This window comes from Larimichthys crocea, chromosome VIII, assembly GCF_000972845.2.
Source record: "Larimichthys crocea isolate SSNF chromosome VIII, L_crocea_2.0, whole genome shotgun sequence".
NCBI classification, from domain to species: Eukaryota; Metazoa; Chordata; class Actinopteri; family Sciaenidae; genus Larimichthys; species Larimichthys crocea.
This window is the reverse complement of record NC_040018.1, coordinates 1,046,517-1,070,530: the sequence shown is the minus strand read 5'-3', so window position 1 is coordinate 1,070,530 and position 24,014 is coordinate 1,046,517. Positions and strand designations below refer to the sequence as shown.

The following is a 24,014-nucleotide window of genomic DNA, read 5'->3' as shown; positions in this document are numbered from 1 at the left end:
GTGAAGATGTGGCGATCCCACTGACGCCACATCAGGAAGAAGGAACATGAGAAAAACTTGAGAAGTATCAAGGGTTGAAAGAGCAGCTGGAACGGATGTGGAAGGTCAAGGGTTGCGTGGTCCCCGTGGTAGTGGGGGCACTTGGGGCAGTAACCCCCAAACTGGGAGAGTGGCTCCAGCAAATCCCAGGAACAACATCTGAAGCCTCAGTCCAGAAGAGTGCCGTCCTAGGAACATTGCTCAAACTCCCAGGCCTCTGGTAGAGGACCTGAGCTTGAGGATGACACGGATACCACCCCACCGGGGTGAGAAGGAGATTTTTATATATATATAATCATACTTTATGGTTATTTTGTCACCTTCACTAAATGTGCAAGTCTATGATTGGGGCAAAGGGGAGGGTTACCACTTCAGAACTTATTCATATATTGTTAAGTAGATTCATATTCAGACTCATATCAATTCCAGAAAAATAAAGGATAAAATGTTTATATTATCAAAAACAATTTGTTTCAGTTGTTTTAAGAAGAGATTCAAACAAAGATGTTGTCCGAACAGTCAACAAAAACAATTTATTCCATGTTTCTCTCAATATTTAATGTTTGTGTGTGAAACGTTCTGTTCATTATAATTTATAAATTAAGTCATCCTGATTTCTTGCTAATACTGCAATCTTTTAATTTTCGTTTTCATGCTGACATACTTCACACAAATGTACCAAAGCTTTGAAAAGAGTTTACAGTTATACTATTGTATTGAGTGTAATACAGATTCCACTTTCTGTAAACACAGCCCAGTGGCATTCATTGTTCCTCTGAAACATCCTATCTGTAAATGGAAACTCAGATACACCCTCAGTTATGGCTCTGCTGTCCAAAGGCCAAGGCAGCAGCGAAGGTTGACTGTATAATAGAGTACAGCGCCCGTCCTTCTCAGAGTTGGTCTGTGTGTGTGGCTGGAGCTGAAGCAGCCACAATGTCTGTGAGGATTCTTTTATTGTTGCTGGCAGTGTCCTCTGCTGTTTCTGCTCAGTCAAGCATGGAGAGCGAAGCAGAGGTGTTCCTGGAGAAGTTCGACAAGGAGGCCACTCAACGTATGTACCAGTACTCGCTGGCATCATGGGCCTACAACACCAACATCACAAAAGAAAACTCAGACAAGCTGGTGAGCAATCGAAGACTTTTAAAACACAGATCTTGTAGCTATTTTAAGTTGACCAGTGCTCACAAAAACAAAGGTGATGTAAGTTACTGATTTACTTGATTTGTTATGTCTGTTTTCATTCCACACAGTTAGCACAGGGGGAAATATGGGGCAATTTCTACAACAATATGTCAAAACTGTCCCAGCAATTCCCCATCAGCGAGATCAAGAATCCAATAATCAAATTACAGCTCCTCTCCCTACAAGACAAAGGCTCTGGTGCCCTGTCTGAGGATAAAGCTGCACATGTAAGACAATTACTCTGTGTTCAATTTCAATCTGTTTTAGATATGTGATTTAAGCTTTTTCATTCTTTCACAATAACCTAAACATTGTTATTTTTGTGCTTTTTTTTAAAATCTACTTGTAGCTGAGTAAGGTCATGAGTGAGATGAGTACAATCTACAGCACAGCGACAGTGTGCCTTATGGACGACCCCCTTAACTGCCAGACTTTGGAGCCAGGTACACTCTGTTAATAAGGGCCGGTTATGGTGACGTGGCTACCTGTCAGCTACTGTCAGCCAGAGTCGGATAAAGCAGTTTATAATTAACACAGTCACTGAGAAAAGAAAAATGTTTTTTATTTTTTGGATTGTGTGAATTATATTTTTTGACCAAAAGGGGTTTAGATATGTACATGTTACTTAGCCAGTGTTTTACAACCTCTTATAAAACAATCAGTGTCTGACTAAGTCATCTTGTCACAGCTGAGATGTCTATGAGTTGTTAGCAGTACAACCAAAGAGATGTTCTCCTTTCGAACCATTAATCATCTCATAACTCCTCAGATTTATCTAGTGACTCTGTGAAGGGGCCCCAACCCGTAGGTTTGGGAACCACCCGGTAAAAGTACTATATATAAAGTAGTTAAGAAGTTGTTTGACTGATCCAGGGGGAGACCTGGGAGGGGAGAGAGGGATGCTGCCGGGAGGGGGGGTGGTGGTTGGATGGGATTATGTTTATAAAAGTTGTATGGATGCTACTGTATGTCTCACTCGCAGTACTTCAATAAAAAGGTTGTTCACAAAAAATAAATAGCTAAGAAGTTAGCTCCACCTCAAGCAGCTACAACAGCAACAACAGCTGCTTACAAATTCTTGTGTCAGGATTATAAATCTAATAATTCAATATACTGTAGTAGTTTCATGCACGGACCATTGTTCTGCAGAACAAGTACTTGTTATTATGAATCATTTCATAAACGGTATATGACTTATGTCTGAAAACTAGATGAATATAAGTGCCACTTGACTAAACGTACTTAGTTCAATTCCACCACTGCTATCTGCTATCACTGCTTTTTTGCAGATTTGATGAAAAGACAAAAATGTATCTGCAATTAATGCACCCACTCTGACTATGACTGACTTGCGATTAACTCTGTTTACAGGCCTGGAGCACGTAATGGCCAACAGCAAAGACTACGCCGAGCGGCTGCATGTGTGGGAGGGCTGGAGGAGAGAGGTGGGGAAGAGGATGAGGCCCCTGTATGAAGACTATGTGGATCTGAAGAATGAAGCTTCCAAATTAAACAGTAATTCATCTCAAAGAATATATTCCACTGCTATATTCCAATATGTAGTAGAGCTGATAGCAACGACAATTACCTAATTAAAAATAACAAATGTCTCTGTCCTACATTTTGTTCTTCTTATGATTGGTTCTCTCTGACGCACACACTTGCAGACTTTGAAGACTATGGAGCTTACTGGAGATATAACTATGAGACCATTGAGGAGGATGCTCAGTTCAACTACACCAGAAATGAGCTCATGGAAGACGTCCGCTCTATATACAAAGAGGTACGTCCAATATCTGTCCATATCGGTGACCTGTACGTCTCATCAACGTTGAGATTATACAATTATTCGTTATTGATTATGTGAAGTAATTAACAACCATATTTTGTTGTTTTTTGTCATAGATCCTGCCTTTGTACAAGGAGCTGCATGCCTATGTGAGAGCCAAGCTCATGGAGGTCTACAAAGAAGGCATTGATTCAGAAGGACCTCTGCCAGCCCACCTGCTGGGTATGTTGAGGATAGATAGATGTCAGAGGCATTGAAATGCAAATATTAGCTTTGCTGATTCAAATATTTTATTTTATTTTTTGCTAATATTTTCTTTTGAATGAGTCTGAGGCAGGAAATTCATAATCACAAATTCAAAGTTTTATTTTCAAATACAGAGAAACTTGCTGACATCTGAGGAATATGAATAACTTCAAACCCTAAAAGCTGAAAAGGGGAGAAAAGGGGAGACAGATAACCGTCTTAATTTTTCTTCCTCTATATTGCATACATAGAGACCAGGATATCAACAAGAAAAATATATGTTAATGTCAAAGTACAAGATAAGATAAGAACATAGGAAGCCTTTCCTGAGGGGAAATTCAATATCAGTGGCAGCACAATGAGAGAAGTGAGTACAAATAAATAAAGTAAAAGTAAAGAAATAAATAAATAATAAAAGGTACAGAAAGATAAAGGAAGAATAGAAGTAAAACAAGCAATTAAAGACAAAATGACACAGTAAATATGGGCTGGCAATAAAGTGATTCAGTGTAATAAAAAAATACAGCTTCAGAGCATGGAGATTTGAAGGTTTGTGTCCAAAGCTTATGTATGGCTCCCTCTGTTGTCAAGGTCTTATCACTACCACTTCATATATGTTTGATAGGCGAGGATGTAAAGCAGAGTGACATCTTGTGAAATAACCTTCACATATGTGTGTGTGTGTGTGTTTTTGAGATTTGGTAAAGACATAATTCAAAAAATATTACTTAGTGCTTTGTTTGGATGTTTAATACAACATTGTTATATGGTACTAAGAGAAGCAGCAAATGTGAATGTGTCAAATCACCTTTGAAAGGATTGCAACTCTGACTTAAGTCTACTGTAGGAGGAACATGTCAGTGTCTACTAGAGAGGGAAAAGTAATTATTATCTTTTGTGTTTTCAGGTGACATGTGGGGAAGATTCTGGACTAACCTGTACCCTCTATCAATTCCCTACCCCGGAAAAAAAGATATTGATGTCAGCGATGAAATGGTGAAGCAGGTACTGTGCACTTTAATTAATCTGTTATTCTGTTTGTATATTAAACATTATTAGGGTAATAAACACTCGCTTTGCAGTGATAAAGAAATTAAAACAAACAAGACGTTGAAATCCTTGATTGAATTTCAGGGTTGGACTGAGATTCGGCTTTTTGAAGAAGCAGAGAAGTTCTTCATGTCTGTGGGTCTTTATGAGATGTTCCCAAATTTCTGGAATAACTCCATGTTCGTGAAGCCTGATGGACGCAAGGTGGTCTGTCACCCCACAGCCTGGGACATGGGAAACAGAGAGGACTTTAGGTAATACACTCACAGCTGTGCAAGCGTGCTGACTCTCTGATGCTGAAGTTACTGACTCTCAAACAAAAAGAAACTGTTGTTGAGATATGCACAATATGAGATTTTTTGGTTAGGACACAGAGTGTATATACATAATTAAAAACCTTACATTGTTACAGCAGTTCCTTTTAAAATATATTTTCATGTGAGATAATTTATATGGCTTTTTTGTTCAGTGAGTTCAAGAGTTATCGCGCTGTAGATCAGTACATGACAGCCATAAATATGATGGTATGAACTTGTTGGGAACAATATTGATTAATCTCTGAGTCATTCTTTCCTGCTGATAAAGAAAGTTAAATATTAATCCATACGGCTTCCCTTTTAACATGTATGGCAAAGTTTTATGGCTTCTTAAGGGCCAGTTTGGATTAAAAATAAGTAATTCATGTTCATCATAAATCCATGTAACTCCACTTATCTCCTTAGACAAAGTCATTTGTTAAGTCTGACTCAACAGAAAGAACTTTTTTATTGGTACATATCTGATATGACATTATGTGCCACACATTATAACTGCTGACAACAACACTTTTCCTGTGATGTCTTCAGGATCAAAATGTGCACCCAGGTCAACATGGACAACTTCCTCACAGTGCACCATGAGATGGGTCACAACCAGTACCAGATGGCGTATCGTAATCTGTCCTACCTCCTGAGGGACGGAGCCAACGAGGGTTTCCACGAGGGTGTCGGAGAAATCATGTCCCTCTCTGCTGCAACACCCAAACACCTGAAGAGCCTGGGTCTCCTGGGTCCTGACTTCGTTTATGATAATGGTAATATTTGTTATGGAATTTTCTATCCTTAGGTTACACGTGGTCACGTGTGGGCCTTGTGGTCCTCAGCAGTATTAGTTGTTTGGCTTTGGTTGAGAACAGTAGGTGCCAGTCTATCTCAACACTGTGGTGGCCAGGGTCAAAGAGACCTATTGCTGCCTTCATAATAGATAGTTGCTGTTGACGTTCTAATCTGCGTAAACAGACATCTGTGTCTCCAGACTAGAATATGCTGACAACACCTCCATGGGTAAAAACATTCTCTTTGACTAATTCTGGGCATATTGTATTTGTGGTGTTATCTTGGGGTTTAAAGTCTATCCACCAGGATGAGTTGGGCAGAATGTGAGACTGACTCAGGCACTTCTGATGAACTTTGAGAGTGTCTCTAATTCTCCTTGGCCAAGCGTCAATAAATAATACAGCATAAGACATCAGAGGCTCCTGAACACTTTCTTCCCTCCTGACCTCACCATTGACCTTTGACTTCAGCAATTTCTCCACAACAACATTTATGTAGACAACACTGACAGTTATCAAACCAAAGAAATATCACTTTCTCAAAAACCTTAAGTTGCTATAATCAATAGTTTCAGATGAAACGACTACAGCCATTTCAAGTGTCTTGTGTCCGGTTGGCCAAATCACAAATCTCTGTTTATTTTCCTGGGATACAAACAAATCTGGCTCTCCTTCAGTCCTGAATGCACTTGAAGCTGTTCGGTAATTGCCAAAAATGGCAGAAGAATAACTTTAGCTGGTATTTATCTAGCATTAGCTAACTCTAAATGTATGACTTACACTGAGTATGTATGACAAATGTGTCTTGGTTGCTGCCCTTGAATGGCCCATAGGATAAAAATAGCTTCAACGCCTTTGGTGCCACCTGGATAGAGCAGGTCACACCTGTATTCACCTGTTTACGTCAGTCACATCAGATAACCAAGCATAACATGACCTTGGACGCCAGGCCCTGCTGATCTAACCGATAGACAAACTGTCACTTACTTACAGTGTCTGACATGCATGCGGAGTGCTTTTAAACTCCTGGGTTTTGCAGTAAGCTCACTGAAATGTTCCAGAAACAATATATATAATATTTATCATGAATACATTGTTTCTAATCCAGAACTTAACTTCTAAAATGATTAGACAGAAGCAGATGGCTTTCTGAACCTTATCACCATTTTGTGTTTTTTTGCCCACAGAAACTGAGATCAACTTCCTGCTCAAACAGGCACTCACCATTGTGGCCACACTGCCGTTCACCTACATGCTGGAGGAATGGAGGTGGCAGGTGTTTGCAGGGAACATCAACAAAAATGAATGGATGAAGCGCTGGTGGGAGATGAAGTAAGCCGAGACCTATAAGACACATTTGTAAATAATCAAGTTAACGCTACTGGCATCTAATATCACTGTAATCAAATAGGATCATGACATATTGCACACAAGTACAGTGGTGTGTAGTCTGTGGTTACAGTAGTTGGCTGCATCAGACTCTCTGTTGTTATAACAGGAGGGACCTGGTTGGGGTGGTGGAGCCAGTGCCAAGAGATGAGACCTACTGTGACCCACCTGCTCTGTTCCATGTATCAGGAGACTATTCTTTCATCAGGTAAAGCTGCAGTAGAAATAACAGCATCTTAACTCCAGCAACTTTGAACCTCACAATCAGTTTCTTGGTTGGCAGGATATGATTAAAACTTGTTCATGTATACTTACATAAAAATATAAACACTTATTTTTGCTCACATTTTACACGAGTTAAAGTAAAAGTTCCAAGACTTCTTTGACTTCATTCTTTGTTCACAAATTTGTTAAACTCCACGTTAGTGTTAGTGAACACCTGACAGGTGATATCACGTGTATATCAGTGAAATTTGGTGAAATGTCTGGCCTTGGAAAAATCAAGCATGTGTTGTGTGTTGATGCAGCTTCACTTTTTCTGTTCTTTTCCTCTTCTTGTATACATATGGAATGACACCAGTTTATATTTAACAACTTGCATTGCCATTTTTACTGCCCAAGCATCTAAAACTGGAAGGCAGAGAGTGAACGAGAAATGCTAAAAATACTAAGCAGCATCAAAACTGTATAAGAAAAACTTTTGACTGACTTTCAGTAGAGTGAAAAGAAGTGAAGACATGTTTTCGATGTACTTTGTAACTTGTGTGTGTGTGTGTGTGTGTGTTTCTTTGTCTTTGGTTGTTAATGCAGGTACTTCACTAGAACCATCTACCAGTTTCAGTTCCAAAAGGCGCTCTGTGACGCAGCCGGTCATACAGATGCCTTGTCTTCATGTGACATTACTGGCTCTAAAGAAGCAGGAACCAAACTGAGGTATGGACGACTTCCTGTTTGTTTTTGACGACTGCTACAGTATCAGATACTCTCTTGGTTATTTTGGTGATAAATACATACATTTCCTATTTGGATAGTCAGTCTAACCATTTTAAATCAAAATTAAAAGAAAGTGTCTCATTCCTGTTTTACAGTGCTGTGGTACATATGTATAAATGCATCAGTAATTTATCATCGTCACCATCATCATCAATGTTTTCTGTTAGGAATATGTTAGAGCTGGGAAGGTCTCAGTCCTGGACGAGGGCCTTGCATGTGATATCCAATGACACTAGGATGAACGCCGGCCCCCTGATGGATTATTTCCAAAAACTTTATGACTGGCTGAAGGTAGAGAATAAGAAACACAATCGGACGGTAGGCTGGAAAACAAACATAGATCCATGTAAGTACAAAACACATTAACATTGGACATTATTACCACTAAAATAGTATTTCTCAGCTCTGTATGTTAAATATGACACTACAGCTAGCCTGGCAATGCACCAGCACCTCTAAAGAAACAAGATAAAATGTGTTTTTAGTGAGAATTAATCCATACAGAAACCAAAATGTATACCCTGGGGGGGTTTAAATTAAATTTAGAGTTGCTGGTAGTTGGACTTTGTTACAGGCAGGCTAGCTGTTTCCCCCTGTTTCCAGTCTTTGTGCTAAGCTGAGCTAACCATCTTGTGGCTCTTGTAGCTTTATATTTATCTTACAGAAGTGAGAGTGGTATCGATATTATTTTTGAACACTTATCTGTTTTGCTTTGTTTCCTGCAAAGAAAACTCATCTGGGTGGAGTGTATTTGTCTCTAACTCAACACTTTTTGATAATTACAAAAAGCTGCTCCAGACACATTTAAACTGTGTCAGTGGGGGGAAAAAAACTTTCTTGTCATTGCATAATTACTTCTTCTTCTTTTTCTTCTGGGGAACCATTTGCTGTGTCACTTTACAAAAGGGCACTGAAGTAAAAAAAAAAAATCCCTGAAAATGTTTTTAAGGAAGTACAAAAACACAGACTTTAGTCGTCAATGTTTTCATGCCCAGAGTTTGCATGATCAAACACCTTTCATTTACTAGAAAGTATATTTTGTGAGAAGAATGCACAGTGCTAGAGCAAAAGTTTTGCTTTGATTGTTAGTGACTCAAAAGTTAAATGAAAAAGTGCTTTGTAACTGGCAGTACTGTTCCAAGTTTGATTAATTATTAAACATTTATGGCAGTTTATATGTATTTGGCCACAGCAACTTTGTTAACCAATAATAGACAAGTGGTTCAGAGTCAGCCCAAGCAAAATGCATATTATGTACCACTTAGCGAGAAATTAGCAGTATTTAGCTGGAAAATGTATGATTTCTGAAACTGAATTAATGATTCGACTTTTTTTTAACAGATTCAAAGTATGCCATTAAAGTGAGAATAAGTTTGAAGGCTGCCATGGGTGAAAACGCTGTGAGTATTATTAATCATACTCATACTTAACAACTTAAGGTGCTATATCTGACTACATGTGGACTGAATTTTGCACCTTTTCTATCATGGCAAATTATTAATCTGCTTAAATGTGTTTCAGTATCCCTGGAACAACAATGAGCTGTACCTGTTCAAGACCAACATTGCGTATGCTTTGAGGCAGTACTACAGCCAAATGAAGAGAGAGACCCTTCTCTTCACGTCAGTATCAACCTCCAAATCAAAAATGTGGACTTGTTTTTGTCTGACTGACTATTTGTTTGAGAGCTTTTGTTGGTTTTCACCTGCAGATCAGAGGACATCCACGCATATAATGACACTCCAAGAATCTCCTTCTACATTGCGGTGACCAAACCTGGGAATCCGTCCATATATATCCCAAAGGGTGATGTAGAAGCTGCCATAAGGTAAGGCGCTAGCTTTGTTCAACACACACGTGTATCTATAGTATCTTCCAAAACTCTGCATGCAATATACTTTGCTTTGACTTACCCTGAATGTTTCACAGACCATGTCCTAAACTGCTGAAGTAGCCCAACTATTTAAATTTATTTTGAATTTTTTTTAGTGAGTCAGTTAACTACTTTGGTTTAGGCTGAAATATCTCAACTACTATGGTATAGAGATTGCCATGACATTCATGGTCCCAAGATTACGAATCTTAGTGACACAGACAAGCCAAACGATGAATCTAGCACCGTTATGACCATTATTGTGCTGCAGATGTTAATGTCAGGGTGAATTACCAAAATGTTGTTTATCCCTCAAATTTTCATCTCTTTTCATCAACAAAATTTCAATAATATTTGAGTCTAATATTTTGGTTAATGACCAAGAGATGATGGCAGCACTGTTTAAATAAACAAAAGGATTAACTGCTTCCTACTAAAATTGATATAATCCACTCTGCGACCTTTCCCTGTAGACATTTAAGAGGTGTTTGCAATAACAAACTCATTTTGATATCGATCCCAGGTTATGTCGAGGCCGGATCAACAATGCCTTCCAATTGGATGACAGGACGCTGGAGTTTGAGGGTATTATACCAACACTGGCCACTCCCACGCAGCAGCCGGTGGAGGTGTGGCTGGTGGTATTTGGGGTGGTCATGGGAGTTGTGGTGTTGGCAGGCGTTTACCTCGTCATCACTGGTGTAAGAGACCGCAGAAAGTGAGTTTTCTCTTGAGCCCGAAAGCTATTCCCGCCATATTACACAAATGATTTGCATAACTGTGAGACGTGTTGTGTTTCTTTCGTGTTTGTAGGAAACCTGAAGATCCAGTTGTGGAAAATCCCTACGATGAAGTCGATGAAATGTCTAATGGACAAGTTAACAAAGCCTATGATGACAGTGGCCATGAACAAACTGGATTCTAAATCCACCACTGGCTCTGAAAAACAGAGGGACGGTGTTTACGAAGTTTTAGTTTTGCTTTTACCGACAGCTGTATAGTGAATATTTTTGCAAAAAAGTATACTTAATTGTACTCAAATGTAGTAAAATATTAAATATACTTTAATGTGAATGTACTAAATGTTCTATTTTTAAACGTAGTAGTAGTAAACATCATACCATACATGAAATTGTAATGTAAGTAAAATTAATTTATACTTCAAGTATATCTGTCAAAAAATATGCTTAAAATTAGCATGAAGTACTCGAACCTGTGCAAGTGTAGTCATTAATATTTTATGTTGAAATATAATATATATATATATATATATATATATATATAATATAATATCTATATATATATATATCATTTATACACTGCAGTGTTAAATCAATGTCAAAAATAGCTCAGTTACAGAAATCATAGAAGACGTTTGAGTCTAATCAAAACATTTTTACATACAACTCCTGAAAATGTGATTTAATTCTAAGCTTTTTCTTCCATTTTAGTTTCTTTCAATTGTTTTTCCAATGTTTCTCTCAGACTGTATTGCATTTCCTCTTCCTGTTGTGATGCCACACTGCAAAAATTCAGGATAGTTGATCAAAAAGAACAAAAAATGTTTGTTTGTGTTTGACTTTTTAATATTTAAAATCCTGTAAATGGCTTCATGATTAGACATTTTTGTGTTTAGTGCATATCTGGTACATAAGTACCAATATGTTGGACTTGGTGTCTGACATACTGTGTGTAATTCTGCTCATAAAATCTTTTATTAATGTACATTAGAAAGAGTTGAATAAATAAAGACATTATCACATCACCTTGTTTGTTTTATCGTGTATATTTTTTGTAAGTTACGTCTTGAACACAAAATATTCATGTTTGTAAAAAAAAAAATCAGCTTGAAAGTCACGTTAAACAACAAAAATGATTACCAAAAATGACGTCACATATCTAAGCCTGTACCACACACATTTAAAAACACACATACTTGTATGATACATATCTACGCACTTCTGCAATAGCAGAATTTGACACAGCGACATTGGTTTCTATCACTGGACCAGGTGGCTCAAACAAAGGAGCCCCTCTCATGTTTTTCATTTTGTATAATATCATCTTCAAGTCCCAAATAAAATTCACACAAGAATTTTAAATGTTAAACTGACTTGACTGAGAACTGGAAATACTTCTGGAGAATGAGACTCTTCGTCACTTCTGAATGACAAAGACGAACCGTTGTTCTTCCATCCCTCCATCCACGGTTCCCACTCCCACGAAGTCTGTGTTGACGATTTGGATGAACCAGCCGGCATACAGCGCTGACTCAAACCTCCGTCGCTTTGTCCGGTCAGACTTCATGTAGAAGACAAAGGAGAGGGTGCTCTCGTCATTCTTGGAGATCTGCTTCAGCCTCTGCTTTTCACATGTCTACAACAACAAATGTGTGGATATGCATCATGGAGAGCACAGGTTAAACATCTGGGCAGTGAAATGATTTATTATGAAGTATCACAATCATAATAATCAACTTGTTAAATTGTGTATAACATACAGTCAAAATATTGCACTACTTCTTTTAGAAAATGGTTGCAATCACAAATACTTTGGTATGTTTTAGGGTTGCTTTGCTGCTTCAGGCCCTGGATGTCTTCACTGTGTGCATGGCATTATAAAATCTAAAGGCTACCAAAGAATTCTGGGGTGCAATGTATGGACCAGTGTCAGAAAGCTGGGTCTTTGTCAGAGATTATGGGTCTTACAATGACCCAAAGAATACTTCAGATAAAACACTGGAGAGCTCCGAAGTGGCCAGCAATCTATAGAGTCCCGATCTAAATCCCTTAGAGCACATGTGGAGAGATCTTAAAACAGCTATTGGGAGAAGGAACCCAACAAATCTGAAAGATCTGGAGCAGCTGGCAAAAGAAGAGTGGTCCAAAACTCCACTACAGAGGTGTAAGAAACTGAAAGCTTTGTGTAAAATGTTTTAGATTCGGCTTTTACTCTCTGCTTTGTTGTCTTATTCCACTGCAAACAAAAGATATAAACATGAAAATACCAAAGTATTTGTAATTGCAACATTCTTTTGAGAGAAGTTGTGCATTATGTGCCAGTAATTCTGACCATGACTGCAGTGACAGGTCTCTGATATGAACGGGTGCCTCACTGATTAAATGACCTTGGTTAGCTTGATAGTTTTCATGCATAAGTTCAGTGTTCCTCCCTGTGTTATGTTGGTATTCATGTTTGCTATCCACAGTATATAGTATATGGAAAAGCAATGAATGCTGCACATCATTAAATAGACTCTCAGTCATAGTTCTTACCTCAACTTTCAGGAGCACCCGTTCCCCTTCCTTGCAACACCTGACAAAGCAGTTGGTCTCGGTAAAGTTTAGGACCACTGCCACTCCTCTGAAAATCTTATCTATAAAGGTTGACTTGTAGGTGTAGATGGTGATCTTCTCTGAACACAAAAGAATCAAAAATTACATATAATAATTAATTTATGAAGAGCCTATCTAAAATTAAAAACATATTTGTGATTACTATTATTTAAATGATTGATTGACAAACCTGGATTTGGTGAAGCGTAGAGAGCATGCTGAGAACAGAGACTTCTTAGGTATTGGTGAGTGGCCACATGTTGAACTGAACCATTTGACACCTTTTCCTGTTTGAAACTTCCTCTTGGAACTTGAAGTGATACAGGGAACATAGGGCAAATACTTCATTAATTTATATGCTCTTTGTAAGAAATATTTATAGTATCTGAGGGGATGAAGTATGAAACTTTTCTAAACCCATAAACGAAAACTCAATCCTCCAGTTTTTCTGAAAAATGCCAAGACTAGTTGGAGGCCAGTAGTTGTCACAGAAGTGTTATGCTTTTACACTTTATTTTCTTGTTTTTCTTTTGCACATGGAGTTTACTCTTGAAAAAGTGATTTGTGTAACTGACTACAGGACTATCTAACTAACTGGATTTTACATGAAAGTGCTCCGAGCTACTTTTACAGTCCAATGCCAGAGCACACTGCAAAAAAACAAACTAAAAAAAAACTGTTGTTTTTATTAATTTTACCTTAAAATAAATAAATACAGTGGTTATATTATAATATTACCATAAAAGGATATTAGTACTGTCGATTTTAAGTTTAGGGTTGGTGTTTTATTCTAAATTTTATCATATAAATACAGTTTTTTTTTATCAAACAAACACTGTTTTGTCATAAAATTAACATGAAAATACCATGTAAATGTTTTGCTTTTAAATATGACAGTGTACAATTAACAGTCTGTCATTTACTGTCAAATACTACTTTATTATGTATAAATTCCCCTAAAATTACATATAAATAACAATACAACTTTTTCAACTATGACGGTAACAGGATATTAGTACTGTTGAATTTCCGGTTTGGCGTTTTATTTCATATTTTACCAAGTAACAATCTCTTATATAAAATATTATTTTATTCTGTATCATTAACAGCTTATGATTTCTTTTTGTTAATGTTGGTGCCATCAAATGTAGCAAGGTATAAGTACAATTATATATACATGTGTACATTTAAAATGTGTCATATGATTAAAAAAAATACATGAATACATGATTAAAGATTAAAGCAGTAGTTCAAACTTGAGTCCTTTTAGATTTTGAACTTAAATATATATTAAAAAAACTTACTCACCAAGTGTCACCGTGCTGGTTTCTGACACCACAACTACATCATTAAAGCTGCATCCTGTCCCATCACATCCCTGGCAGGAGGTCCCGTCCTCGCAGCCCCTCCCGCTCACCACAGAAATGCTGGTTTTTGTCATGGAAACAATGAGCAGATCTCCACCTTCCCCATTCTCCACATTTCCAGGTTTGCAAACATCCTCCTCAACACCCACGTCCTCTTTTACTTCCCCCTCCTGCCCCACTTCCTCCTCCAAGTCCTCCTCCTTCTTCATCTCCATGCAGAAACTGAGAAGTGTGACCTCCTTGGAGACGGGACGTAGAGTGTCCTCAGCTGGGGACGGCTGCTCAGTGTGCTCATTTATGCTGCCAGCCTTGTGAACTGTCTGCGAACCAGAAGCAGGGGTGAATACAATATAATTTCAATAAAATGCTGTGTACTTTAGTTTTAGTTTGATTTAAACATTAAAAGTTAAAAGAGCAGTGTGTATGATTTAGGAAAAACAACCGTGGCAACATCCAGAGCCTGTGTTTAGTTTGTCTTCTACTGTACAAATATCTGTGGCTCATTCTAATGTAATAAAAACATAACAATTCTCATTTTCAGGTGATTACACATTGATGAAAACATAATTATGCATATTATATTCAATTTCTGCCATATGCTGTAAATAGAGCCCCCTAAATCTGACACACTGGATCTTTAAAGTTCATCTAAGGTTTATTTTCATTAACTCCAACAGAAATATAAGAAAACAGGTGCAGCTTTTATGAAATATGAATTCTGACAAGCACACATGTATATTCAGTTTGGGGAAATTGACTTTTAAAGTAACGATGTGACAGCTTGTTTTATGCAACAATACATCCTGGAGTTGCTGGTGAACTCACCAGCATGGGACTACCCTCTGCTAACATTTGTGCCAACTCCTCTGGTGTTAGATCCTGCAGGTCCGCTCCGTTTATTTGCATCAGTTTGTCTCCTTTCCTGAGAAAAGAAGGAAACATAGAAAACATATAAGATCTAATTGTTTTTAATTATAACTAATGATAATTAGAAATTCATAGAGAAAGCTCCAGATGTATCTATGAAAAATAATGAAACTGATGCTGCTGAATATACTAACACACCTCCTTGTCTTGCTTACTATTTTCTAATTTTAAAAAAATGAATAAAAACACATAGCAGACACTCTTTGACACTCTTTAATAGCCAGAAACAGATGTAATCACTTATCTTCTAGTCGAGAGTTGCAAAGCAAAATCCATTTATTACATCTTTGTAATCTTTAAAACAGCAGACCTGTTGGTCTTTTATAAAATTAATAACTCATTAAAGTCTGTGAAAACTAGAAAGGCTGTGAATTAGAGATTTTGGATTTATGTTCTGAGGAGATGCGTTCAACTGAATATAATAAAGGGTCAATAACGTTCATCACCTGTAATGAACCATCAGGTCTGCAGTTGATGTGAATGAATGAATGGTAATATATCAGTTAGTGCTAATGAAGATTATTTTCTCAGTTGATCAACTAATTAACATAATTTTAATTCTCATTTATAAACTGTATTATAAAATATGCCTTACTAGAAAGTTGTAGTATGTTACAGTAGTAACCAATCTTATAGTTAGTATTTATTCTACTGGAACTGTCTGAACTCCTGTGCCAGAGATTGTTTCTTTTCAATTATCTATTGTATGTGTTTGGTTGAAAAAAAATCTATATTTTGTGCAAACTTTTAGCTTTTTTGGCAATTCATTTGTTTTTTTATGTCCTTTTTATGTCTTGTGCAGTAAAGCAAATGCTTTAGAATGCTATTCTAAACTGCTGTGTTACTTTACATAACCATGCATTAGTCAGTGTATAGCTTATACCTTAACGCTCTATCTCCAGCCGTTTTTTTGTACTTCACCACATTTTCCACGTCATACTGGTGTTTTCCTTCGTGTATCTGGTGGACGATCAGCACTCCTCCCTTAACCAGAGAATCCTGATGTTTAGGAATAAATAAACAAACATAACATCAGTCGTTATACACACTCATATCTTTTAAAATGTGTGCCACAACATTCATTCAGTGTTTAAGACTATTAGATTTTGTCACCCACCTTCAGATCCATGATGCCGACAGTGTCCGCTCGTCACAGTGCCAAAGAATGAAGCCGACCGCAGTGATAGAGAGGCTCTTTTAAAGCCCTTGGATGTCTGTGCTTCTGCTTTGTATGAGCAAAAGAGGAAGTAAGAATGCGGGGTCACTGACACATAAGGGGACACTATCTTGGATGGGGAACTGGTGTCAGAAGAGGAAGTTAAAGAAGTAAATCTTAAATACATCAGTGTGCAATATGATTTTGTTAGAAAACAGAACTTTTGAAAATAGAAGAAAGAATGGGGGAATTCATCAGTAAAAGTGTGTTTTTCTTTCTCCTGGTGATGTAGATTTTCTTACATGTAAGGACTCATTGACAAGCAGAAGAGGTAATGAAAGTGTCCAAACAAGTCATCTCACCGTCACACGCACACACCCACACCATCCTGTACTGCACTGTCTTCGTTTACTTTGTGGTTCACTTCCTTAAATTCATTACAATACCAACACTGTCCACAAATAACCACAAATCCTGAACACACAGAAGAGGAAATCACAGCGGTCCAGTTAGACATAGGAACTATTGGAAGAATATGACTTCCTCTGTGACGGTTAATAATTCTGTTATGGAGAGTAAACAATGTAAATTTGTAGTAAATGTGGTTCTACAAACCAGTAACCTAATAAAAAAAACGGAAGGAAAAGCAACGGTGAAGTGTAGTTTGTTATATTTTGCTTTACGTTATGTCTCATTAGTACTATGTGTTATGAAATCACTAATAGTATTTTATTAAAAGCCAAATAAAGTAAACAACAAGAAATTTTTTCGTCCAGTACATCCATTGTTACTCATCATGACATTACATTGAGGTCTAACAAACATTTTAAGTGCATTTCCTTCCTCATTAAACATTTGCAAAGATCTGTTTGATTGTTTACGTCCATGTTTGTTTCCTCACTTGGTTGGTGAACACTAAAGGCAAGATGTCAGTCATGCTGCCTGTAAAACCTGCATGGTCCAAACAGGGACCAACCGTAAACAGCATAAAGAATAGACAAAGTATCTGTGACGTCTCCCACAGGTTTCTGAAGAGCTGATGTGCAGCTCAGAGTGTGGTGGCTCTGGCCGCCGCCACGTTCACAGTCCTACCTCTTCCTCCTCCCGGCTAATCTAAAAATGGGTGCTGCATGTCATCCCCCCCCCCCCCCCCCCCCCCGTCTCTCTCCCTCTCTTCCCACTTTTCTGTCACTCACAAATTGAGTTTGCCAGGCAACCAGAAAAGATCTGTATGCTAAGCTAATGAGAGCGTTTTTTGAAATTTTCATCCAGCTATTGGCAGGAAAGCTGAGTTAATAAACATATTTTGTGAAATGTCAAACTATTCCTTTAACCGGATGTCATTTAAACTCTAGCATCTGGCAGGTGTCTTCAATGTTTGTTGTTGTGAACAATATTTCGGATATTTTAATCCTATGGAGACTTTTGCTGGTGCACTGTTTTCATACTGGGCTGAGTTATGTTACTAAATTTATAACAAACACACACACTGAAGCTATTTCCAGCTTTCCCTGTCGAGCCAGTGAAGTCTATCTAAATCTGTACACGCTGAGGTGGATTGAGTTACATGAGAGGAACACGCCACTGTCGCAAAATCTACACCGTACCACTGTACACAACAGTATGCCAGAGCTGAGGTACAGACCACGTTCCCACCATCAGAAGCCGGCATAAGTTGACAATTCAAACTCAACCAGGTATGTTGAGTGTATGTGATTCTGCATGACGTGTGTCTTTTTAACTGCTTCTCCAGAGTGACAGAAAGAACTTTTTGGCAATAAAACAACAGGTAAATAAAATAACTATCATACTTATTTATGTCTTTAATCGGTTATCATGGTGTTCCCTCTGAAATGCTGTAAATATATGTTTGCATCTGAGACTGAATTCATTTAAAACTGAATACTGTGCTGAACACTACAAACCACCACTGAGTGAAAGTGACACGTTGCAGTTTAAGGAACTAACTCTGATCACAAATTAGGTTTTAAAAGTACTATTCACCTGACTGCACCTGTGTGAATGTGTAACACTGTCCTATATTGTGTGTGTGTGTGTGTGTGTGTGTGTGTGTGTTTCAGATGGTGATACTTGATGTGTTAATAATAGGGGGTGGCCCTCATGCCTTGACCCTGGCTAGTTTACTATCCAACCCTGATCCAAACTCAGACCCTGGACATGACTTACCACTCTCCACCTCCTGCTCGGACCCTCCGAGGCCTCAACCAAACCTGAAGAAGAGAAATGCAGCAACTGGTACTTGACCTATGAAAGGATGAGTTAATTAAATGATTAGTTAATTGGGCAGAACAATTACTGATAATGACTTTTGAAAAGTAAAAATGTCAATTATTCACAAAATCCAGTGTCTAAATTGTGAATCTTTGTGAATATTCGGTCGGACAAAAACAAATAATGGAAAATTGTGATGGACATTTTTCAGTACGATGGTTCGTACCAATGATTAAACAGCAGTTAATTGAGAACTTTTAATTAGCAGATTATGGATAAAGAAAATAATTGTCTGAAATGAGTTTTGCATTAGCCTGATAATACTGACCAACCAGGCAACTGAATTTCCTTTTACTTACACTGAAAACAAAACAAAAGATGTGTGATTCATAGGCTCCTGATCAGTTTGCTGACACACTAAATAAATGAAGGCTTTTTTGCCACTGTTACTACTTGTGACGCACTATAAATCAAATAGCCTTCCTGTTTCTGGTTTGTGATTAGTCTCTCCAGGCGTGACACTGGAGGAGCAAATAGCAAAGTCCACAATATCGGAGAGGGTCATTTGCCCCCCGCTGAGTCTCCGAGTGGTAGATTCCTACGGAGAATGGACCACTCTGTGGGAGAGCCAGTTCACAGCTCTGAACATCCCTCATCTGCGCTCACACACGCTTGTGCACTCAGATCCTCTCAATAAGGTATAGACACAAATAAATTCAACAGAAGTAGAAATGAGGAAGGTGTTTTTAAAGTGTGAATGTAAAACAAGCACCTGTGTGTGTGTGTGCGTGTGTGTTTTTCCTGCACAGAAAGCACTGCAGGAGTTTGTTTTAAAGTGTGATCGTTCGGCGGAGCTTCACAGTCTTCCGGACCAGGTTTACATTCTGGACGAAAATGCATTTTTCAATGACATGAGGCTTGGAAAGAAGGAGAGGAAACGTCTCAACATCACTTCAACACTCAAGAAGAGTTTGTCTTTCAGCTTGCCGGGAAGCAAACTGAGTGTGGATTTCTTTAAAGATCAGGTGTGTGTGTGTGTGAGTGTGTGTGTTCTGCATGGTATGTACAATTAAATGCAATAAAAGCACTGCTTGCTTGACTTGTCGTGTGTTTACAATATTTCAAAATGAAAGCATGAAACACTGCATCTACAGTGTTAGGCCCAGAAATATTTGGACGGTGACACAATCTTCATGATTTGGGCTCTGCATGCCACCACATTGGATTTGAAATGAAACAACTACAATGGAATTGAAGTGCAGACTTTAAGGTTTAATTCAAGGGGTTGAACAAAAATATATGATTAAACATGTAGGAATTGTAGCTATTTATATACAAACGCTCCTAATTCAAAGGGCTCAAAAGTAATTGGACAAATAAACATAACCCTAAGTAAAATGTTACTTTTCAATATTTTGTTGAGAATCCTGGAACCCATGGACAGCATGAAACGCTGGGGTTCCTCCTTTGTGATACTTTGCCAGGCCTTTACTGCAGCTGTCTTCAGTTGTTGCTTGTTTGTGGGTCTTTCTGCCTTAAGTTTTGTCTTGAGCAAGTGAAATGCATGCTCGATTGGGTTGAGATTTGGTAAATTGACTTGGCCATTGCAGAATATGCCACTTCTTTGCTTTAAAGAAGCAAACTTTAAACTCCTGGGTTGCTTTTGCAGTATGTTTTGGATCATTGTCCATCCGTGAAGCGCCGTCCAATTAACTTTGCTGCATTTGGCTGAATCTGAGCAGAAAGTATATCCCTATACACTTCAGAATTCATCCGGCTGCTTCTGACTTTTGTCACATCATCAATAAACACAAGTGACCCAGTACCATTGGAAGCCATGCAGGCCCATGCCATCACACTGCCTCCACCATGTTTTACAGAAGATGTAGTCTGCTTTGGATCATGAGCTGTTCCAATTCTTCTCCAAACTTTCTTCTTCCCATCATTCTGGTACAGGTTGATCTTAGTCTCATCTGTCCAAAGAATGCTGTTCCAGAACTGGACTGGCTTCTTTGGGTGTTTTTTGGCAAAGTCAATTCTGGCCTTTCTATTTTTGAGGCTGATTAATGGTTTGCACCTTGTAGTGAATCCTTTGTATTTACTCTCATGAAGTCTTCTCTTTGTGGTAGACTTAGATACTGATACACTTACTTCCTGAAGAGTGTTCTTCACTTGAGTGGATGTTGTGAAGGGGTTTTTCTTTACCATGGATAGGATTCTGCGATCATCCACCACTGTTGTCTTCTGTGGACGTCCAGGCCTTTTTGAGTTCCCAAGCTCACCAGTACACTCTTTTTTTCTCAGAATGTACCAAATTGTTGATTTGGCCACTCCTAACATTTCTGCTATCTCTCTGATGGATTTCTTCTTTTTTTCAGCCTCAGGATAGTCTGTTTCACCTCCATTGAGAGCTCCTTTGACCGCATGTTGTGTGTTCACAGAAACAGCTTCAAAATGTAAAAGCCACACCTGGAATCAACTCTAGACCTTTTAACTGCCTAATTAATGACAGATTAACGATGGAAGAGCCCATGCAGCCTTGTTTTTTGTTTTTTTTTGTAGCCATCTGAGTCAACTGTCCAATTACTTTTGGTCCCTTGAAAAAGAGGCGGCTACGTATTAAAGAGCTGTAATTCCTAAACCCTTGCTCCAACTTGGATGTGAATACTCTTAAATTACAGCTGAGAGTCTGCACTTTAAGCCTATATTGATTATATAATTGTATCCTGAATATGTTTTCGTAAACAACTAAAATAACAAAACTTGTGTCACTGTCCAAATATTTTCGTGCCTAACTGTAAATAACATTTGATGTGATTTGAGTTTTGCTTTATGCTTGTTCGGAGTTATTTCTTAACTAACATTAAGGTTAAATATTTAATATTATAATTATAATTACCAAAAAGCTTGAATACAATATGATAAACAATACTATTAGCATTGTAATACCTCTAATGACACATTTAAAAACTTATGTATGAAAAGGCGTTGTTGGTCTTTGTGTGATTTGTTGACATTTAGATGGAAACATATGAAATAATGCTGAGTATGAGTATTTTTGAGTTGGTGAATCTAAAACGTACAGGTGGAGAGATACAACTTGGACAAAGTTCTGGTAAAGGGAACAGTGGAGAACATCACACCCATATGTGAAAACAAGGAGAAGATGGAAGACAATGCTCAGGAAACAGAGAATGAGGCCATGACAGTGACTGAAAGGAAGAGAGTGAAATATTTTCAAGTCCAATTTCAGGAAGGAAACATCCTAAGAGCCCATCAGGTCATTATGGCAACAGGTCCAACCCGTGCCCAGATGGCAAACATCCCTTCGTGGGTGAAAAGCATTGGAGAGAGCTACCCAGAGGAGCGTTTGCAACACACAGTGCACCTCATGCACCACCTGGCAACTGCTCGACAACAACTTAAAGATCATCAGAGACAGAAAGAGACTTTTCCCACTGAAGGTGAGTCAGATTACTTCTGAGGGTTGAGAAAAACCTTAGAGGGAAACTATGTTATAGCATTTGTTCAGAATATTCAATAATACTTTGCTTTCACCTGAGGTTTCCCACAGACTTCAGTCATCCTTGCTGCAACACTTTTACAAGTACTGTATGCTTATGTGTGTCTAGAACTGTGTGTAGTGTGTGAGGCAGGGCAGAGAGTAATGGTAGTTGGTGGAGGTCTGACCAGCGCTCATGTCGTCTCACTTGCCCTGCAGCAAGGTGCCAGCCATGTGACATGGGTCATGAGGAAGTACCTGCAGGTCTAGTGACAGTGTGAAACCGCATGTAGCCCAACCATAAAGAATTACTGCAGGTACACCTGTCTGCCTCCGACACACATGTCTGTCTTTATTGTTTCTTCTACAGTTAAAACAGTTTGATGTGGGCGACGTGGAGACCCTGGTGGGTCGTTACTCCCATGTGGAACACGGCATCAAGATGGACGGCCAAGCCTACCTACGACAGTTCTATAATGAACGGAGTCTCCACAGGCGGCTGGCTATGATTCGCCAAGCAAGGAAAGGAGGGGCCGTCACACCAGAGGCGTACATCCACCTACAGCCATTCATCCTGAATGGACAGGTGGACGTGAAGACATACTGTCAGGTAAGGGGTTAAGTGCATAAGATAATCTTATGACAGGTGATTTTTTTTCACCTGAATCTCATGTAACAATCCAGGTGAGTGAAGCCAGCTGGTGCTACAGAAGCCAGGCCTGGAGTCTTTCCCTCAGCACCGGGAACCACTGGACTGGAGATATGATCTGGCTCGCCACCGGCTGCAAACTTGATGTCAAACAGGACCCATTGCTTTCTGAGGTGATGAAGGAATTCCCCATTCAGGTGGGTTGGACATGTACATTTTTAAAATCAACCCATGTGTGCTTACTGTAACGTGAACAAGGAAATACTGCCAGATTCATAAATTGTGTTTGGCTTGTCTCTGCATGAAGGTGATAGACGGTTGGCCGTGCATATCAGAAAGCTTACAGTGGGCTGAAGAGTGTCCGCTCTATCTGATGGGGCAGTACACAGCTCTTCAGGTAGGTTTTCTCGTGTTTTGGTGTGCAAAAATAGATCTCAACAACAATCTGCGCTATTATTTTACAGACTACATTTCCTACATGCAGGTGGGACCTCATGCAGTAAACCTGGCTGGTGGACAGGCTGCCAGCATGCGAATCGCCAAAGACATTGCACGCCGTCAACAACGGGACAATGGGGACGCTTCTGAACCGAGTGGAGAGAAATCTAAAACTGAAGAATATATTCAACAGATGCAAGGCCTGTTATGGCTTTGACTTTAGCATTTAGCCCGAAGAAATGTGTATGTGAGCAGTCATCTATTCTTGATGATGATGATAGGCCTACACTTCAATAAAAGCTGTGAAATGGACTTCTTTTTAGGAACTATATCATTCAATCTTGGACAGGGCTGGAGCCGATCCCAGCTGGCACTGGACAAGAGGCGGGGTACACCCTGGATAAATTGGCAGTTCATCACAGCGCACATAAAGACAAAGAGGCAAAACTTCACACTCACATTCACACCAGTTACCTGTTAACAGTCCACAGTCATTGGTCTGTGGGAGGGTGCCGAAGTACCTGGAGAGAACCCACGCAGATATGGGGAAAACATGCAAACTACACACATACTGGAGGATTCGTAACAGGAACCTTCTTGCTATGAGGTGACAGTGCCAACCACCGCACCAATGAATCATTTTCCAATAAGTCCAATCATTCATTTTTAAGGATTAATTATAAAGATAGTCTGTGAAAAATCTGTGATTGTGTATTGCTGATTTCAGCATTTACAACAGGGCAAGCAAATA

The 24,014-nt window shown here is 38.7% G+C and overlaps 3 protein-coding genes across 3 annotated transcripts; 2 read left to right on the top strand and 1 right to left on the bottom strand.

The window, feature by feature from the left end:
- The first annotated feature begins 923 nt into the window (after positions 1 to 923).
- Positions 924 to 10,899, top strand: ace2 (angiotensin I converting enzyme 2). Its single transcript, XM_010731844.3, has 18 exons — positions 924 to 1,164; positions 1,293 to 1,451; positions 1,574 to 1,667; positions 2,596 to 2,739; positions 2,892 to 3,007; positions 3,130 to 3,235; positions 4,167 to 4,264; positions 4,394 to 4,563; positions 5,155 to 5,381; positions 6,590 to 6,734; positions 6,901 to 6,999; positions 7,602 to 7,724; positions 7,952 to 8,130; positions 9,126 to 9,184; positions 9,306 to 9,406; positions 9,496 to 9,612; positions 10,181 to 10,375; positions 10,471 to 10,899. The coding sequence occupies exons 1-18, from the start codon at positions 976 to 978 to the stop codon at positions 10,580 to 10,582; spliced, it is 2,433 nt and encodes an 810-aa protein (XP_010730146.1). The 5' UTR covers positions 924 to 975; the 3' UTR covers positions 10,583 to 10,899.
- Positions 10,900 to 11,225: 326 nt separating this feature from the next.
- Positions 11,226 to 16,528, bottom strand: il1fma (interleukin-1 family member A). The gene is made up of 7 exons (XM_010731843.3): positions 16,404 to 16,528; positions 16,170 to 16,285; positions 15,185 to 15,281; positions 14,301 to 14,679; positions 13,183 to 13,302; positions 12,933 to 13,072; positions 11,226 to 12,033 (listed from the first exon to the last, which is right to left on the bottom strand). Exons 1-7 carry the CDS (start codon positions 16,413 to 16,415, stop codon positions 11,815 to 11,817), a joined length of 1,083 nt encoding a protein of 360 aa, XP_010730145.3. The 5' UTR covers positions 16,416 to 16,528; the 3' UTR covers positions 11,226 to 11,814.
- A 1,523-nt stretch (positions 16,529 to 18,051) lies between these two features.
- On the top strand, positions 18,052 to 23,651 carry zgc:113276 (uncharacterized). Its single transcript, XM_019278063.2, has 10 exons — positions 18,052 to 18,139; positions 18,524 to 18,698; positions 19,179 to 19,372; positions 19,484 to 19,699; positions 21,760 to 22,138; positions 22,307 to 22,440; positions 22,547 to 22,786; positions 22,861 to 23,022; positions 23,133 to 23,222; positions 23,310 to 23,651. The coding sequence occupies exons 2-10, from the start codon at positions 18,524 to 18,526 to the stop codon at positions 23,478 to 23,480; spliced, it is 1,761 nt and encodes a 586-aa protein (XP_019133608.1). The 5' UTR covers positions 18,052 to 18,139; the 3' UTR covers positions 23,481 to 23,651.
- The last annotated feature ends 363 nt before the right edge of the window (positions 23,652 to 24,014 follow it).

Coding starts and splice junctions, on each gene's coding strand:
- ace2 (XM_010731844.3), top strand. CDS start 976: ATGTCTGTGAGGATTCTTTTATTGTTGCTGGCAGTGTCCTCTGCTGTT. Junction 3,236..4,166: donor TCTGCCAGCCCACCTGCTGG/GTATGTTGAGGA, acceptor TTGTGTTTTCAG/GTGACATGTGGGGAAGATTC. Junction 9,613..10,180: donor GATGTAGAAGCTGCCATAAG/GTAAGGCGCTAG, acceptor TATCGATCCCAG/GTTATGTCGAGGCCGGATCA.
- il1fma (XM_010731843.3), bottom strand. Junction 13,073..13,182: donor CTACGCTTCACCAAATCCAG/GTTTGTCAATCA, acceptor TTTTGTGTTCAG/AGAAGATCACCATCTACACC. Junction 12,034..12,932: donor GGGTGCTCCTGAAAGTTGAG/GTAAGAACTATG, acceptor TTGTTGTTGTAG/ACATGTGAAAAGCAGAGGCT.
- zgc:113276 (XM_019278063.2), top strand. CDS start 18,524: ATGGTGATACTTGATGTGTTAATAATAGGGGGTGGCCCTCATGCCTTG. Junction 19,373..19,483: donor ACTCAGATCCTCTCAATAAG/GTATAGACACAA, acceptor TTTCCTGCACAG/AAAGCACTGCAGGAGTTTGT. Junction 23,223..23,309: donor GGCAGTACACAGCTCTTCAG/GTAGGTTTTCTC, acceptor TCCTACATGCAG/GTGGGACCTCATGCAGTAAA.